We start from the raw sequence: 19,661 nt of genomic DNA, 5'->3' as shown, positions 1-19,661 counted from the left end.
ATTTGCTGTTGGTTCGTTCCTTTCCCATTATTCGAGGCTCGGCTCTCGTTTATGTTTGCAAATATATCCGTACCTTTAGATGATTCTCTTTCTAACCGCAGTGTACAGGGAGGTAGTATTGCACAAACGACACCCTGTATATTACAGGCTATTAATGACCTAGACTTGAAGTGAAATCAAACATTTCCCAAGGAAGCGGTTCTACAGACATAATATTCCTTTCCTATAGGTACTTTAAGCATATATTTTGGCATGGTTAGTGAATATTTTGACATTTACAATGTATATGTATTTTGATGGCTTAGAGTTAAAATAATGTATCTCCAATTTTGGTCAAGAAAGAGTATGTACTGAAATGTAATAAACAAAGCCTATATTTTTGGATTCAAATATTGCATCTCCTAAACCTACTGTCCCAAAGATATAAACATATTAACACACTTCCGGCGCGAAGGGTAGTTATACCTTTTCCGCCAGTCTTACTCGAATGCCATTGCGGTCCGATAATTTTATAAGAATATACCATATCAAAATTTTTGTAAGGGTACTAACTACAGTAGAACCCCGTTAATTCGAACCCCGATAATTCGAAAAAACGCGTAATTCGAAATTTTCGCCAAAAAAATTTCCGCAGAAAAATTTTTTCATACAAAAATTTTTTTAATTCGAAATTCGTTAATTCGTAATTCGAAATTTATTTTTGTCCGCGCACGAAAATTTGTTCGTGTAATTCGAAAAAATTTGATTTATGCGAAAATAAATCATAATATTTCGTAAATCTGAATCTAAAAGTCAGCCGTGGCGGTAAAACGCCGAAAAATGTATTTTTACCTGGTTATACATCGTCCTAATTAGTATTATTATCTTGTAAATCTGAATCGATTTACACTGGAATGTCATACTTTTTCAAATTTATTTCGAATATCCGAGTTTGAAGGGCCGAGAAAATACGTTTTACGCGGAAACATGTCGTAGTTTTACGAGTTTACACCAAATATCTGAATTTAAAGGGTCGGCTGCGACGAAACTCGGCCGCGAAATTTCGATTTACGCGTAAATGTATCGTATATTTACGAATTTATTTCGAATATTTGAATTTAAATAGCCCGCTGCGACGGAAATCGGCCGCGAAATCTCTATTTACGCGTAAATATATCGTATTTTTACGAATTTATTTCGAATATCTGAATTTTAAAGGACCCGCCGCGATGGAAATCGGACGCGAAATTTCAATTTACGCGGAAATATATCGTATTTTTACTAACTTTACTTCGAATATCCGAGTTAAAAAATACGGCGCGACGGAAATCGGCCGAAAAAATTCGATTCACGCCGAAATATGACATATTTTTACGAATTTACTTCAAATATCTGAACTTGAAAGGCCGGCCGCGACGAAAAACTGCCAATAAAATTGGATTTACGCGGAAATATATCATATTTTTACGAATTGACATCAAATATCTGAATTTAAAGGGTCGGCCGCGACAGAAATCGGCCGCGCATTTTCGATTTACACGGAAATATATCGTATTATTGCGAATTTATTTCGAATATCTGAATTTAAAGAGCCGGCCGCGACGGAATATGGCCGCGAATTCTCGTTTTACGCGGAAATATGTCGTATTTTTACCAATTTAAATGCGGATATTTGAAATAAAGGGCCGGCCGCGACGGAAAATTACCGCGAAATCTAGATTTACGCGGAAATATATCGTATTTTTACGAATATCTCAATTTAAAGGGTAGGCCGCGACCGAAATCGGCAGCGAAATCTCGATTTTCGCGTAAACATATAGCATTTCTACGAATTTATTGCGAATATCTGAATTTAAAGGGCCCGCCGCTACGGAAATCGGCCGCGAAAATAAAGAAATAATTGGTATTAATACGAATTTACAACTAAAATTCCACCTGGATTTGAAGAGGCGGCCGAGAAAATCGATTTTCGGCGTTTTTTTTTTTTTTTCTTCATAAAATTTCGAATTACATGGGAATTCGTTAATTCGAAATTTGATTTTTGATGTCCGGTGGATTTCGAATTAACGAGGTTCTACTGTATAAATATAAATTGTGAATATATATAAATAAAAAATGTGATAAGTCTACCATGTTCATATCTTCTTTTCTCTTGTGTGGTGGAATATTTAATCAAAGGGAACTATCTAAACCTGTAAAATAGGTAATAATAATAATCAGACATAAATAATAAAACAGTGACTACTAGTTTAAAAAAAAAATTATTCAAATGTAATATCTATTATTTTCAAAGATATGTATGGTATATTTTCGCCCGCTTTAAGTGTGTTAAAATATATTGTAAATCCTCTATTCAATGTTTTTATGCACATTTCCTTTAATAAAATAACTAATCTTCATACTAAATTAAAGTCAATGTCAGAATATTATATTTACATCAGATACAGATACTATAAATGGAATCAAAATATAATTTTCAAAGATTGCAAAACTTTCAATTGAGATACGATTTGCATGCATGTTTACCTACTTTTATAGAGCATAGTTAGAATTTCTAATAATGACGGTCAATAGGTCAACCATAGTTATGATAGTTCTAGTTACCTGTCAGCCATGTGGCATTGACTGAACAGGCTGGCCAGTGACCTCACACTTTAGGGTTACCGCAATGTTACGGGAATAGGGTAATGACGGTCAACCACACTTATTATAAATCTAGTTACCTGTCAGCCACGTGGCGTTGAATCTGTTAGGCGTCAGCTTGCCGTGCATGACATCCTCTAGCGTGATGGGCTGCGCCACGGGCTCCCCATTGCTCTCATCCTTGGCCTTGGTTAGGAGGATGCCCGCGGTCACGATGAGTGCCACCACCACGATACCTATAACAACGCCCGTCAGCCAAACTCGCCATTTTTTTCGATTTGATTTTTCCATCAATTCCTGAAAACAAAAAAAACATATAGTTAATTTAACTGCCAAAGAAAGTTTTGGGTCTCAGTATTCAATCATACGGGATATGTTATAGTATGTGTATTAATATCCACTTTTTGGTGAAAATTTGTAATCTTGACGCCATTACGGAGAACTTAAATTTGAATGTGCAAAAATTAGTAACTAACTCACATCTTTCCAAAGATGTTAACATATTTCAATGCATTAAAACCAAATTTTCCAAGAGTTTTAAAATTAGCGAAAACAAGCGAAATTGTCGGCAAGGAACCCCTTCAAAAATATTGATATTCTATCAACGGCCATCTAGCTCTATTGATATATGCAGTTTTTATTTTTGATATTTTGAGGGTTCATACCGACAACTGATGCTGGGCTCCATATAAACTAATACTTCAGGTGATCTCTCAAAGAGGGACGTATGGTTAATGATATATTATCGGCACCTCAAAGATTTCATTTGACAGCGTTGTTTAAAAGAAAAAAGGAAGAGGTTATGACAGAGCTATCAGCAATGTGCTTATATCAGCAGTAAGCCATATGAATATTTAAATATAGACTATTACCATTATTTTCTTCAAAAAAGTATATAAGGGTACATATATGTTTGATTTTGTAATGTTCTGAATAATAAAAGCTTTCTTTCCTTATTTAAATTTAAAAGTTTCCCTCCTTTTGTACGATTTCATCCGACAAGTCTTGTTGACAAGTATGTTCAGAGGAGTGCTTGTCTTCAGCTCAATAATTATTAGTTAAGTAATTAGCGTCTAGGCAGGGGCGGTCCTGAGCCAAATGGCGCCTGGCGCTTGTAAAAACCTCTCGGGCGTGATGTTGGTTGTTGAGCGTATTCAGCGCCTTGGTTCCATGGCGCTCGGAGGCATTATTGTAAATACCTGATCCATTACCCATTCGGGATATTTGAAGCAACAATAATTATATTATTGAACAATCAGCCTCATGAGAGTTGTCACAGACTTTCCTCAGATGTATGATGGCATCATAAGATGCCACATGTTATAAGGTCAAATGTTTTAAAAAATTCTTACCTATGGTAACAGTGTTTTTGATCGACAATATTATTTATTTGTTTAAAACTGCATGCGTCAGAATCTTGCAAATCGGATGTACTGTATTCATTCAAGTTTGAATTATGTAAAAGGAGCAGAGTTCGAAATCTAATGTAAAAAAAACTCGTGAAGATTTGTAAAGGATAGCTACAAAATTAAAATTATTTCAGGTGGAAACAATTAGGTGCCAAAACATTTTAACGTTTTAACAACGTTTTATTCTCTAATTCGGAGTAGTTTGGCCAACTCTGTCTCCGCAAACTTCGGGTTTCGCGTATTAGCATCCATTCCTGAAAAGAAATGCCCGATACATCATTCAACAATATAATAGAATTTAAAAATTATCCTATATTAAAATTATCCTAATCTATAAAACACGCATAATCTTTACTAGAAAATACTTCGGAGCAAAATTATTTCAGTGGAATATCACAACCGTTGGAAGTTTGAAATTCTTTATTTTGAATTTTGACAGTTGACAGCATAAATAAACCACTCAGTTGAGTCAACCTTTGCCGTTGCCAGCTCAAGAAATAGAAACTCCCTAAAAACAACTAACAAAGGTGTTCCCTAGAAATGCGAAAAACTCCTTGAGATTTTAGGCAGTACATAATACATATTTATATTCGTACCAGTGAGGCGTATTTTAAAATTATTGTATTGAAACGCAAAGATGTGTAGTGAACACGTTTACCTACATTCAAATTTAAATTGAATGTGAAACTATGCTCGCAGTGTTGAAAATTACATTGTATTATTCTCCAGGAGGTTATCCATAAAATTTTCTAGTACCATTGCGATCTAATCGTGTACACTCTCCGACTTGCCCTTTATCAGGAAGTATACGCGATTAGTTTCACAGTAGCCATTGGAATTCTTTTTTCACTAGAAAGGACTATCATCCTATTTTTTCGAACATTGCTTCATCATTCAACACGAGCCAATATTTTGAATAGCATTAGTTGGCATTCGGTAGCATTCTTTATTTGATTTGCTATAGAAGTTGTAGTATAGTTCACGCGAAAGAAAACAGGATTTTTATCATTTAATGACATAGGTCACATAACCAAAATAATCCATAGATTCAATTTAATAACAAACCCAACCTAAGAACCTATTTGGTATTAAATAAGAACTAAGTTCTTAGATTGGGTTTATTTGTAAAACTTAACCCAAACTAAGAACTTCCGGAACATTACAGGGTTAGCACACTGTGGGTGCGTTTCATTATTACATATACTTCTTAGATACGAACAAATCGTGTATAATAAATTATTTCTCTATCCTTTTAAAACCATAGTATACAGTGCTAGTACACTATGGGCGTATTTTGGCGTTGTATACTTTCAAAATATGCATCAGTGAGGTGTGCAAGCCGATTCTTGTTTGCATTTCCTTTGCACCGTTCGAAAAACACAAATATTTCATTTATTTTTCGCGAACCGGCCGTACCGAAATCTCCCTATATTGGATAACAAATTCCCCACTATCTTTCCTGGATCTCCCTGTTTCTCCTTAGATAGGGAAACATGACATGACAGTTGAGTTGTAAAATAGCGCCGCGCTGCGGAAAAGCGTGAAGCTTTTTAAAACAATGGACAAAAAGTATAGACTCTTACGTATTATAGCGATCAGTGTTGCCAACGAAGGCGATTTATCGCCATTTAGGCTACTCAGAACGAGAATCGGCGACGTAAAATTTTAAAAGGCGACCGGTCGCCAATTAGGCTACCTCAAATTTTGGAAATATTTTGAAACATTTTTGTGGGGATATGTTTTACAAAAATTCTCCAACAATTCCCCCCCCCCCCATGGAATATTTGTGGGGAATATGTGGGCAGAATTTATGCGAGTTCATTAGAATTACTGCAACTGAAATTCGGCTACTACTACTGTCGGCTATTGTTTGAAAAACGGCGACATTAGGCCAAGATCCGTTGGCAACACTGATAGCGATGGGCACAATCGATGAATCACGATGTTTACTCGATATGTTTGACCATCGAAATATTTCGATTCATTGTCAAAACGGAATAAATGGAAATCAAAATGGATAAGGACAAATTGATTTTGTCAAAAATCAGTCGAAATCACAGTCCGAGAAAATAGTTTTGAAACGTCATCGAACAAGGAATTGATTCTGTCAGAATTCATCGATTTCAAAGCAGTGACGTCATTGGTCAGAATGAATCGAGATCAAAGCAGTCACGTCATTCGTCAGAATTCATCCGAAAACCTTAATCGATTCTTAACTCCGAGAAACGTCGAAAATACCCGTTTTGTGTTACGTACTACCTACTATGATTTGAAATGCATTTGGGATTACGCAATTATTATTTGCCAATTGTCGACTTTTGGAATGATAGGTATTATTATTATGCTAAGTTAACAAACGTAGCACACGACTTAGGGTGACCTGTGGTATATTATTAATGGTTGCCAGGGCGGCGAAACCCATACCCGTCTCCCAAATTGAAATAAGATTCCAAACTGTCCGGAGACAGATCGATTATGGCTTCCCCAAATAGAAAAATTATGTTGTGAGGTTGAAATAGAGATGGGAAGAAAAATGTTATGTGTCAATGGTAACAGGATAAAACAGATCATGATAAATAAATACATAAAATAATAGGTTAGGTGATTTTTTCATTGCTCTGTTATTTATTTATTTATTATTTATTAACGCCCTATTGGGCTTTTACATAGTAAATTGACAATATATATATATATATGTATGTAAGTGTAACATAATATATGAATAAAATAGCTAAATATAATTTACCCATAAGGTAATTAGAAAATAAATTTATGTAATATACTGATATGTATTATAAAACAAATGTTTAAAAAAAGGAGAAAAATAATGTCTGTTGTATCTATAGAGAAAAAAACTAATAAGTAATGGCAAAATACCAACGCCGTAATTAATATTGAATTTAAATAATAGTACTTGAAATGGTAAAGTAAATCAAAGTATAATATACATATCAAGTATGACCGTACATGCATACAGTAATTAATATGCGTCCAAAAAAATAAGTAACAAATAAACTAAGGAGTATGTGAGTAAAACGTTGGAAGGTATAGAGACAAGAATTCCTATGTCTGTGATTATATTATATTATATTCTGGCATACCTGTTGTTCTTGTAGAATACTCGCATAAGCTACTAAGTCGATGTGTCGGAGTAAAAGCGGACTTGATATTTCCATTGCATTATCTCTCTTCACTAACATCATTGTCTTGAAGCACCAGAACAATACGAACTATTGATACAATAAGCTTTGCTTAAACGCCTGATTGATTATGTAACAATAACTGGATAATTAAACAGTTTTCAGTTAATTAATTTATATTATGATTATAATATAATTTTCAACACTTGATTCACTTCCAATCGGGCCAATTTCGCCTTTTTACGAACATCTTCACATTGAAACTGTGATTTTATTTTACTTACTAATAAATTTGAGGCATAAACTAATGTTATAAATTATTTTTATTTTTTAAACTATTAGGGTAAGTTGTTTGACTAACTTTACCGGTGTCAAACAACTGACCCTTAGTTAGGTGAACTGATGAAACTTTATAATTAAAAAACTTCACTTATTTATTAGAGAAATATTACATTTTAATATTTTCTGAACTCTCTTTTGTATTCGATAAAACTTTATAACTGTATTTTAATTAAATATTTATATTTGTTTTACGTAATTATTCCATGATATATATATTTCAATTTGTTATTAACTTTTTAAGCTTACACAATTTACAGACCCAAAATTGCATTATAAGTTTAATAAGATAATATTTTTTTATCTAGTCTAACAGAAAATCCCTAGAAGTATCGATTTGTAAAATGCTGTTGTCGCTATTTTAAATATAAGACCTCTCGACTCCAAGACCCTGTCAGGCTTGTGAAATTGATAATTTCTTCAATGAAGAATTTCGACATTTGAAAAGCCAGATGATTTAGCCAAATACACGGGCAGGACCGGCTCTGATCACGGACAGGGTGTTAGGTACCTATTATCAGCTCCTTAGCTCCTTGAAGCCTTGGCAAGTAGGCGCCCGGAGCGAACTGCTCCAATTGCACCTGTTCAGGGCCGTCCCTGTACACGGACATGCTCACAACACACTTCTCTTGGTTCATCTGTTCGGTGATTTAGAGTTACGGGTCACATTATGTGCGTCTACATTTGCGAGCTGAAAAGAGTGCCGAGTCTCGAATTATAGGAAAGAAACCGCAAGCGGCGTTTCTTGCCATTATAATGGAATATTATCAGTTTTAATATTACCTCTAACTAAACTTTTTAACTTGTCTCTAAAAATTGGTACCTTTCCACAAAAATGGAAAACCAGTTTTCTATTTCCAATCTTTAAGAAAGGAAATAGATCAGATATCTCTAACTATAGACCTATATGTATCCAATCGTCAATCCCTAAACTATTTGAATCTGCTCTGCTTTCTAAACTCTCGCCTGAGATTAACAAAGTTATTTCACATCGTCAACATGGTTTCATGGCAAAAAGATCTACTTTTACAAACTTGATGATCTATCAGGAATACCTATTTAATACAATGCAAAAGCGTCTTCAAACAGACGTAGTGTATACTGACTTTAGTAAGGCATTCGACAAAGTCTCACATAAAATTCTCATACATAAACTTAGTGCCCTTGGAATAACAGGGAATATTTTGAGATGGTTTGAGAGTTATCTGCATAAAAGAAAAATATGTGTTAAACTCAACTCACACTATTCACACCAGTTCGAAGTCTTTACCGGCGTCCCACAGGGGTCTCATTTAGGACCAGTACTATTTTTATTGTTTATCAATGATATAACTACGGTTTTTGATGGAGTCATGATTCTCTTATTTGCAGATGATCTCAAAATTTATAAAACCATTACAAATATTCATGACTGTTACGTACTACAATTTAATCTTGTGAGGCTACAAGAGTGGTGCACCCACAATGAACTATTTCTCAATATTGATAAATGTCAAACGATAACTTTTGCCCGAATCAAAAATCCCATTACGCATCAATATAGCATCAACAACATTTTCCTAAAAAGAGTTGAGAAGGAGTGTGGAGTGGAGAAGGATCTTGGTATTATTTTTGACAGGCAACTAACATTTGTTCCTCATATAAACGAAATAACCAACAAGGCCATGAAATGTTTGGGTTTTATATTAAGGACAGCGAAAGATTTTAAATTAATAAATTCCTTCAAACTGCTATTCACTGGTTTAGTTAGAAGTAATCTAGAGTATAACTCAACAATCTGGTCTCCATTTTATAAGATTCACCAATTAAAAATTGAAAGAGTGCAACATAAATTTCTGCGATTTATTAATTATAAATTAGGAATTCCAAACGAATATCTTAATTACACTTTCCTCATGAACTTACTAAATTTAACCGATTTATCATTGAGACGCACAGTGTGCGACTTAGTATCTCTTTTCAAAATTTCGAATGGCAGACTGGACGCCATTGATTTGACGAGTCTTATATCGCTCCGTGTACCTATGCGCGACACTCGACAGACCGCTCTATTATAATGTTCCCATATCTGCTAACAATTATTTTCAAAACTCACCTATTCAGAGACTTCACATACTCGGTAATAAGTATAGCTCAATTGATGTTTATCATCACCAATCAGTATACAAACTAAAATACAGTATACTAGAATGTTTGTAACAGATTCATAATTTTTTTTCAAACGCATATTTTATTGTTTCATTAACTAAGCTTTGTTTTGTAAAATTCCCAATCGGGCAAAATAAAGATTGATGATTACAAAGATGGTTTACAACAAACTGTAGTGTTTATCTTTATAATAATAATAACAAACTTACTTGTCTTGTGTGTATTACCTACTTACATTATTGTACTCTTGTAACTACACTATATTTATATAAACTTATCGAACTCATTGTCCAAATTCCAATAACACCGTAAGTATATACTTGAATTGTATCTACTTAACTACCTACCTATATCTGTTATATTTTTCTCAAGTTTATGTATTAGTTTAACCTATGTTCTGTAAAATATTCAACCGACGTACTTTGTACAATAAACTTTACTTGCTTATGTTTATAAAATAATAACACCATAACAATAACCCTACACATTGTTATGTGAGTTCATACTCAATTTATTATGCTATGTAATTAAAATATTTTATAATGCTACTGAACAACAAAACCCATAACATGTATATGTAAAAGCCTTCTAGGCGCTAATAAAATGAAATAAAAATAAAATATTATTTACACTATTTTCTGCCATATAATTAATAACTGCATTGTTATAATCTATACAATAAACGTCAATAATTTATCTGCACTAAATTGAACTAGAATGATAATAATCTATTATTTTTACTTAAGTCTAATAACTAGATTGACACTATAATATAATCATTGATAATGTAATCTGGATAACTACTTACGTTAGTTAGTTTCTCTAGTTAGATTGAGTAATGTCATAGAAATGAAAGTTCACCGCGAATTTTACCGTTTTCAAAGATTACAAAACTTCATCGAATCGACTACGTCGTCGAACAACTTTTTGTAATCTCATTCGGCAGTATAAAAGTTTGGTGTACGTTTTTCATGCATCTGGTTAAGGCGAAGCTTAATGCCAAATCACTATTTTGATTAATCTTTATAACGAATTGGTGAATATTATGAATACTAAAAAATATACTTTAGATAAATTGAAGGTTTTTCTATCACTTCGCTTGAGTAGAATACAAATAGGAAAATAAATTACTCTTACTTTATAACGAATTGGTGAATATTATGAATACTAAAAAATATACTTTAGATAAATTGAAGGTTTTTCTATCACTTCGCTTGAGTAGAATACAAATAGGAAAATAAATTACTCAATAAAAAATATAAATGCAAACTACCAAATAAAATATTTTTTCAATAGAAATGTATGAACACATAAAGGAAACAACTTTAAAAAATACAGAATTATAGTCAAGGTTATCTGTGACAGTTTCACTTCATTAACTTTTTTGCTTTCTTATAAAATTATTTACAAAATAAATAAAAACCAGTTTTTTGCTTGAAATCGAACGTTTCTAGACTCCTTTTGTCAAGCGATTTTAATGCCTATTACCTACGATATAAGTTATACCAAGAATATTTTTGGCTTGTAGCTTCCTCTTAAAGGATTAACAACGTCGAATCAACACAATGTACAAATTCTAACATTTTTTTAGTTTTATTTTATTTATCTACCGGCTTTATATTTGACTATTGTGAATGTTTTAAACTTTTTACACCTTCTGTAATAACTATTATTTTCACATGATTGGTAGGTACTGATTTTTCCGACACTATTAATTTTTATAAAATATTTTATTATCAACATATGCTATTTTTATATAAAGTAAATACCAAATTAGTATATTAACACACTTTTTTATTTATATTTTTGCGCTTATCCGAATCGACGGTTTGTGATATTATTATTAAGTTACAAACATAAACACGAACAAATTAAGAATTTCGCGCTTCTTTACCAACGCTGTATCTTGATCGTGGGTAACTAGCAACTTTATCTCATATTAAACCCAACCATCGGAAGTATGCAATTCGATTGTGGAATGTAACAACACTATCAAAGACAATGCGACTTCAGAAATTACAACAATGGAGGTTGGATACGTCAAGTGAAAAAGGCAGAGATAGCGTGTGTAAAATCACGACCATTCCGAGCGGCACAAAGGAAAGAATGGATATTTTATTATGAAATAACTTTGCAGATAACACAAAGGTTGGACAAAGAGGTTCATAAGCAAAATACACACGCATAACTTTATCTTTTACATAAATATTGAAATGTATTACGTAGGTGCGAGTACCTTTTTAGTCTCTCACAGGTGTGTATTGCGCGATCTATGAAGTAGATAGTTATTTAGTCCCTCCTATGGCTGCCTGTAAAATTAAGTTTGGCAAGCAAAAAAATATACTAAACAATGAATTTATTGAATATTAGAAAATTGTACAAATGTAACATATGTCTTTTAATCTACCAAATGCGAAATGGACTTATACACACGAACACATCATTAAAACGTCACAAGTACACAAGACAACATAATAAATTGTACACTAAAACAGTTAAGACTGAAAGTGGTAAAAGAAGCATGGGCCATGAGGGTATACACATTTACAATCTTCTTCCCGATAGCCCAAAAACAGAAAATAGAATTAATAAAAAAAAACTGTTCAATCTTAAGATAAGTAAACAAAATTTTAATGTCCCACAGTGTAGAATAATTGTATTAATGTTGTCAAATTATTGTTAATATCAGATATATATTTTTTACCTGACAATATTTAAAAATCTCCTACTACTACCACATTAAGCAGAAAACGTTTCTTGCGTTGTGATGAAGGACTTAGCCAGTCGAGGAATTGAACAAACGACGCCTGGGTGGGACCCAAACGCCTTGTTAAGATACGATATTATGAAATATGTATAAATATATACAGCTTTCATTTATGTAGTTAGTTAGAGAGCGAAATATGTATATTTCTATAACTATAATAAAAAAGTATTTCAAAATTAATTTGAATGAAATGTGTGTTTTTTATTGTTAGATACCATTGCTATGTTGTGATGCTAAAGGTTAGGTTAGGTTAGGTTAGATATGGTGGCAAGGGGGGAGGAGAAGGTGGGGAAGTATAGGTGCGTAGGTATCGCAACGAGAATTAACCGTAACACAGTACTTACACAGATGCGTTGCTTAAATGCAACATTTAAAAACATTTCACAAATTTTCAAACTAGTTCAATGACAATTTTTAAAAGCCAAAATTTAATAAATTTACCAACCATCCTCCCCTTCTCCTTGCCACCCACCAGGATCACCCCTCCCGCCCCTTTTGAACGCTAAAGCTACGTCACTGTATATGCACCAAAACAAACAAACTTCAGATCGTGATGTTTAACTCGAACTGCGCAAATCATACATATTCATCGAACTATTTACAGATTACAAACTGAACGCAGCCAAGGTCAATTCAAGCAATCCAGGGTGATATTCATACGAAAATTCCAGAAAATTCACAGTTCTGAGGTATTTTTCGAATTCAGAAATCCCCTCCCCCCCTCGCTCCCACCCCTATCCACCAACCGATAACACTTCATTTCGATAAGTGTCTAATTATAATAGTTACTTTGAAATTACAAAGACGTGAATTTCACATACCAATATTATACAAGAATGCCAGAATTACATAATATTGATGTAGTTACACATGTACGAAATTACACATGAAGAGAAATCTACTTACTGTAATACCTACACACTCACACACATGTCAAAAACCTAACTTAATTACTTATCAATATGAAATTAATTTAGCCCACAACTATGAATTTCATACCTACCTATGAAAAAAAGATTTTTTGTGCAATTTAAATATGCGATTCTCTTCAAGTGTAATTCCGTTCGTAGTGTAATTTTGGTAGGTAAAACTTATAATAATCATTATGGGGGAATTCATTTCCATATCTCAAAATATTAAATCACCAAAAATCAAAACTATCGTTGTATTTTTACAAAATACCTACGGAGATTAATTGGATGTACACAACGAGTAAAACGAATGATTCGGAACATAATTTTGTTATATTAATATTTTGGAAACGATGTTTCAAATAGTTATAATAGAATCATGACGATTTCTCAGAAAACGCAAGTGATTTCTCACTGGGAAAACCCGTCAGAAAAACACTGGCTATACATATTTGTTGCCTACGCGCTTATTAAATTTAAACAATAATGTGTCGCATTTCCTAAAGAACTATTTATGAGCAGAAAAAAAATAATAGGAATAATTAAAATGTTTACTAGCTTTGATATTTTATTTTTATAGAAATATAAAATAATAAAATAATATTAGAGTCCGACCGACAAATTGGTCTATTATTTCTTGCAATTTTGGGGACGGGTGTGGGTACCGCCGCCCCGGGAGCTATTTATTGGCTAATATACAACTCTGTCATCAGAGATGTACTTTATTTCAAATAAATCCATTTCAAATGGAAATGCAAAATGGGTATTTTCCATTTTGCATTTTAAATGCTTTTCTAAAAACCATTTTGCATTTTGAATTTTAAATGCTTTTCTCAATGCATTTTCCATTTTAAATGCTTTTTTGCAACATTCTTTCTACCATCTCCACTCATCTTTTTTTCATAAGCCCCAAATATCAGTCGGTCCTCAACCTCGCTATGATAGATAATTTCCATGTGTCAAGTTGCTCCCTGGTAGGAGCCCTGGCAATTGAGTGATACCATTACAAAAAATACTGATTCAAATACTGAACATGGGGGCATGACGCTGTAATATTAAATGTTAGATAGCAGTTTCTATGTTTTTACGTTGGCAACATTAGTCCCGCGCAAATTTTTTGTGGTTTCATAATCTGTAGTCGTGGTGTTTTTGGATTGACCATCATGTAATATGTTTGTTCTACATTGATGTCTATTATTAAATGACAAAATTGTTTAAAAATTCTATAATTATTTTAATTGTTTGACCTGAGAAACCATTTTGCATTTTCAATGCATTTTGAAAATAGGTATTTTGCATTTTGCATTTGAAATGCTTTTCTAAAAACCATTTTGCATTTTGCATTTTCAAATGGAAAAGTTTTGACCTATTTCCATTTGCGCATTTCAAATGGTTTTGGGTACCCATTTTGCACATCTCTGTCTGTCATAGATCACCCCAAGTGGTCCGCTACTTTTGCATTTCAAATGGTTTTGGGTACCCATTTTGCACATCTCTGTCTGTCATCGATCACCCCAAGTGGTCCGCTACTTTTGCATTTCAAATGGTTTTGGGTACCCATTTTGCACATCTCTGTCTGTCATCGATCACCCCAAGTGGTCCGCTACTTTTGCATTTCAAATGGTTTTGGGTACCCATTTTGCACATCTCTGTCTGTCATAGATCACCCCAAGTGGTCCGCTACTTTTGCATTTCAAATGGTTTTGGGTACCCATTTTGCACATCTCTGTCTGTCATAGATCACCCCAAGTGGTCCGCTACTTTTGCATTTCAAATGGTTTTGGGTACCCATTTTGCACATCTCTGTCTGTCATAGATCACCCCAAGTGGTCCGCTACTTTTGCATTTCAAATGGTTTTGGGTACCCATTTTGCACATCTCTGTCTGTCATCGATCACCCCAAGTGGTCCGCTACTTTTGCATTTCAAATGGTTTTTGGTACCCATTTTGCACATCTTTGTCTGTCATAGATCACCCCAAGTGGTCCGCTACTTTTGGTGTTTTAGCGGGGGCAGGGCCGGCTCTAAGCCAACGGCGAATGGAGTTGTTAATTAGCCAATAAATAGCTCCCGGGGCGGCGGTACCCACACCCGTCCCCAAAATTGCAAGAAATAATAGACTAATTTGTCGGTCAGACTCATATATTATATTATTTTATATTTCTATAAAAATCTTTTTTATTAAATTGACCTCTCTCTGTGATACCGACAGAGAGAGGTCTATTCATATTCCTACCCAACCTTCAAACCTGTTACCTTCCCAGAACTTCCTTACTTTCGTTTCCTTTAAAAGGACCCTCCACACAGCATCCCAAAAGATGGTACTGAGGGAAATTATTTTCCTCGGGGCCTCATGTGTGGGGTTTAATATAAAAAATATAAATAAAATCAAATTACATCTTTTGGGTACTGTGACCTGTGACATTTATAATGTTACCATAGTTCTTTAGACAGGTTACCTGGGTAACTGGGGCTTGACAGATTAATTGGCCAACCACATTCGCGAGCTAAAGTTATTTCTGTTGCGGTTTCGGTTCTTATGCCATTTGGTGTTTATAAATTTGGTGTTTATAACGAAATCCGTGTTTTCTTCGTTTAAACGTAAAATCTAATGATTTTATCTGGTAAGACTTGCTCGCTAAGTAGGTATCTAGGGGGAAAATCAGTGGTGTAACATCGAATTGCCGTAAAGACGCGCTTCCAAACAAAAATCTTTCTAATGATCAGAACTAGAAAAATCATGACGTGTAGAATGTGGTATTCTAAGAATATCATATGCAAAACATACCAACTAATTAAATTTTTACAAATAATAAATAAATGATAAATATTGAACATAGAAATTCTGAACACTTCATATTTTTAACATTTTTAATTAATTTATTTGTAAAGTGGTAGTTATATTACCTTAGAATGAATGTAACATTATATGACGTGTACGCTGTACACACTAATTAACGTATAAGTGAAGTAGACATCTTTGATTGTACCTTTTTATTCCGTCACACGGAGAAAAATGAGTATTGCAAATGAATGTAAAATCTCTTCAAATTATGCATGTTAGGGTATGACTCTAGTAACCCAAAAGTCACGAGCCAGCACTGCTTATAACTAATTAAATATATAAACCCTTTTTGTTGTTCTATTTTCTTGTTGATATACTGGATTTTTTTTTTAACTGTGTTTTAAATTATTTTTTTTCTATTCAATTTACTATTACTATTATATCTAACTATTCATGACGCATGCTTATTCTGGAACCTATAACTAACATCTTTAATGAAATTCAACTTAGGATCTTAGTAGATATTCCATAAAATATAATAAAAACTTTCAAATAACTCACAATAATAAATATATTCTATTTTTGGAATAACTAATGAATAAAAACCCAAATTGTAATATTTAATTATTGAAGAGCCACGGCAAGGCAAGGGTCTTGAGTTCGAGTCCTAGATGTGACCGTATCTTTTTCTGATTTTTCTGTTTCAATTTTCGTTTGGGAATAGCTAATATTGTCTTCAATAATTGATTAATAATTAATGAATATATTCTACTTGCCTTTTGATTTAACACCTTTCCTGAGATTAATTATTTTGATTGTGATTCAATAGTGTAGTGTATCGTATAGGCGATCGTGCACGGCCGGAGACAGCCGAGGTTTGACGAACGCTTCCGACACTGCTCGGGGAACGCGGGCAGTGGGACGGACGGGAGGCGCGGGCATTCGATTCCTTCCATGCAGCTGGACTGGATTGTACTTTTAACAACTGAGTTAACAATAAACAATACTTCGTATAATAGAACCTTTTTTTATTAAAACAGCAAGAACATTACAAATAGAAAAGGCTTAAAAGGACTATATTGGTTTACAATCCTAAACCTTTATAATTTTTGTTTTATGTTCCCTAGTCCTCGCAGCCCTCGGGGATTTTTAATCAATACGTTCTTACACAACCTACATAAAATATTATTGTGATACATTTTTCAATTTTCTTAATGGATTTCATTTTCTATGAATTCGTAAAGTCTTTCTGATTGATTCGGGCAAAATTTCGTGAGGTAGTCATACGTTTTTGAAGCTAGAAGTAGTTTGTTTCATTTTTTTCAAATTTCTTTTTAAATGACGATACATTTTCAGTATTTATTGCAGGCCGCTTCCTGATAAACTTTTTGTAAATTCGTAATAATATCGGAACACGTTTTTATGCGCCTGCATTTGTCCTGATAATATACAATAAGGAAATACGAAAATATGATAATTTGATTATTTATTTTGTTGTTGTTCAAAAAATAAAAACCTTCTGTTGTCACTGTATTATGCAGTAAATCTTGTAAAACATATATCATGTAAAAGCCCATCAGGACGAGATTCATGAAGAGATTCTCAATAAATTAGAAATATTTTTTTCAGTAAGTTTTCTCCGTGCAGAAGCTGTCATATCGGAAAATCAGCATTACGCAAACTGTTTACTGAATTATTAGTAAGAAACTGAATTGAAACATCAAATTATTTTGCCAGAAAATGAAACTGAATGTTCGATCCAATTCTTCCGAGAACATCAACGTTTGAGCCATTATTTAAGTAAGTAATGGGAGCCAGATGAATAAAATTAATATTTGTGATTATTTTTACTCTGTCTACCGGCTTCTACCGGCACATGTACGAATCACACTTGAAGAGTAAACCGAAAGAAAGATCATTGTCCGTTCAAGTTAGATATTAAAACTTTTAACTAATATCTTAATGATATTTTGGCATCACTACAATTACTAACATATAGAAAATGATTTTCTATGGACTATGTTATTTTTTCGGCAAAAGTTCGTAGACATTTTTTTAATCTAGATATTTTTCTTTCAAATCACATAGTAGGGACAAAGACTAAGGACGGGTTGTTTCGAAGAATTTGAACAATTCATCAAATTTCAAGGTTCATTTTCGGGTTTTGTGAAAGTCTTATTCAAGTTGTGTTATTATACCCTTAAACGATAGTATACTAAATTTTCTACTGTTTGAGCCCAAAACCATCTATATACCTTTAGTAGTTTCCGAAACACATATTTTCAAACGTTCATTTTCGGGTTTTGTGAAAGTCTTATTCAAGTTCTGTTATTATATTATTAAAAGATAGTTGCTTGGCAGAAAATAAATAATAACAGAACTTGAAAAAATCTTTCACAGAACTTGACTTTGAAATTTTAAGAATTGTTCAAATTCTACGAAACAACCCATCCTTACAGTTTGTTTATGTACTCAGGTCGATAGCATACAAAAAATTCTACCAGATGATATTGTTAATCTTATTTTCGCCTTGACTTGCACATTGATCATTCTTTCACCTTCCGCTTAATTTGTGGCAAAAACATCTATTCAATCGTTTTTGTCGATAGCAAGTTTACTCTGCCAATAGCATTAGGTATTGTATGGTGGTTTAAATGTGAATAAACATAATTAATCATTTCTATATATAAATTCGCTAGATAGACAAAAAATATTATTAAAAAGATGACCTACCTGTAGACAAAGTGGCATCGGGTTCGATGACGAATAAACGTGAATTTAATACTACTTATTTTTTTACTCTTAGAATAAAACTTATACTTATTTCACTCAATTGAACTGAACTTGATATAATTTCTTCAATAGACTGAAAATTAACGCATTTCTCTGAGATAAACAGAACTGGAAGAACTTTCTCAGAACTGAATTTACGTTAATTTCTCTCAATATCACTGAAACATTGTATATTTTTCTCGCACAAATCGTATAAAGAAATCACTAAAATCTCGCAAACTTCGTACGATTCTTAATACACTCTAAAAACGTTTGTTCTTCACGTTAATAATTTAACTAATATACCAACACTATTTCGTAAGAATAGAGAACGCGTGCCATTCCGCAATCAAAATCACACACTACCTTCTTCAAAGAGCGGATCAGAGAGAACTGGACTTACGTACGACGACGAACAAATTCTGACTTTCGACGTCCGCGTCCGGTCCGGCCGAAAAGACATTGGGTTTGGGTGAGTACAGTGGGTGGCCAAATCATTACTTACGTGCAAAAATTTAATTGTTATCAGTTTGAATGTGTACAATATTCTCAAATAGAGGAATTTTATTTATTTTGTTCAGGTAAATTAGGTACTTCTTATTAAATTAAAAATAAATTAGTTTAATAAATGTATTTGAGAAAAAAGCACAACAATAAAATCTCTTAATATTTAGAAGAACCTTCCTTGGCTTCAATTAAAAAAAAATATGGGAAACAGCAAAAGAGCACCAACTGAACCCAACCGTCTGGAGTCAGTGAGACTATGGCA

General features: G+C 33.2%; 1 protein-coding gene across 1 annotated transcript in view; it reads right to left on the bottom strand.

The window, feature by feature from the left end:
- Window positions 1-19,661, bottom strand: part of ome (dipeptidyl peptidase 4 omega) — a 150,995-nt gene that overhangs the window by 19,285 nt on the left and 112,049 nt on the right. Inside the window, exon 4 of the mRNA XM_089631608.1 lies at window positions 2,703-2,919. Within this exon, the coding sequence (XP_089487734.1) occupies window positions 2,703-2,919 (217 nt within the window). The remainder of the gene's footprint in view (window positions 1-2,702; window positions 2,920-19,661) is intronic.

This window comes from Hesperophylax consimilis, chromosome 5 (assembly GCF_061612785.1).
Source record: "Hesperophylax consimilis isolate HC1 chromosome 5, BYU_Hcon_1.0, whole genome shotgun sequence".
Lineage (NCBI taxonomy): Eukaryota > Metazoa > Arthropoda > Insecta > Trichoptera > Limnephilidae > Hesperophylax > Hesperophylax consimilis.
Note: the sequence above shows the minus strand (reverse complement) of the source record. Positions and strands in the feature narration are given on the sequence as shown.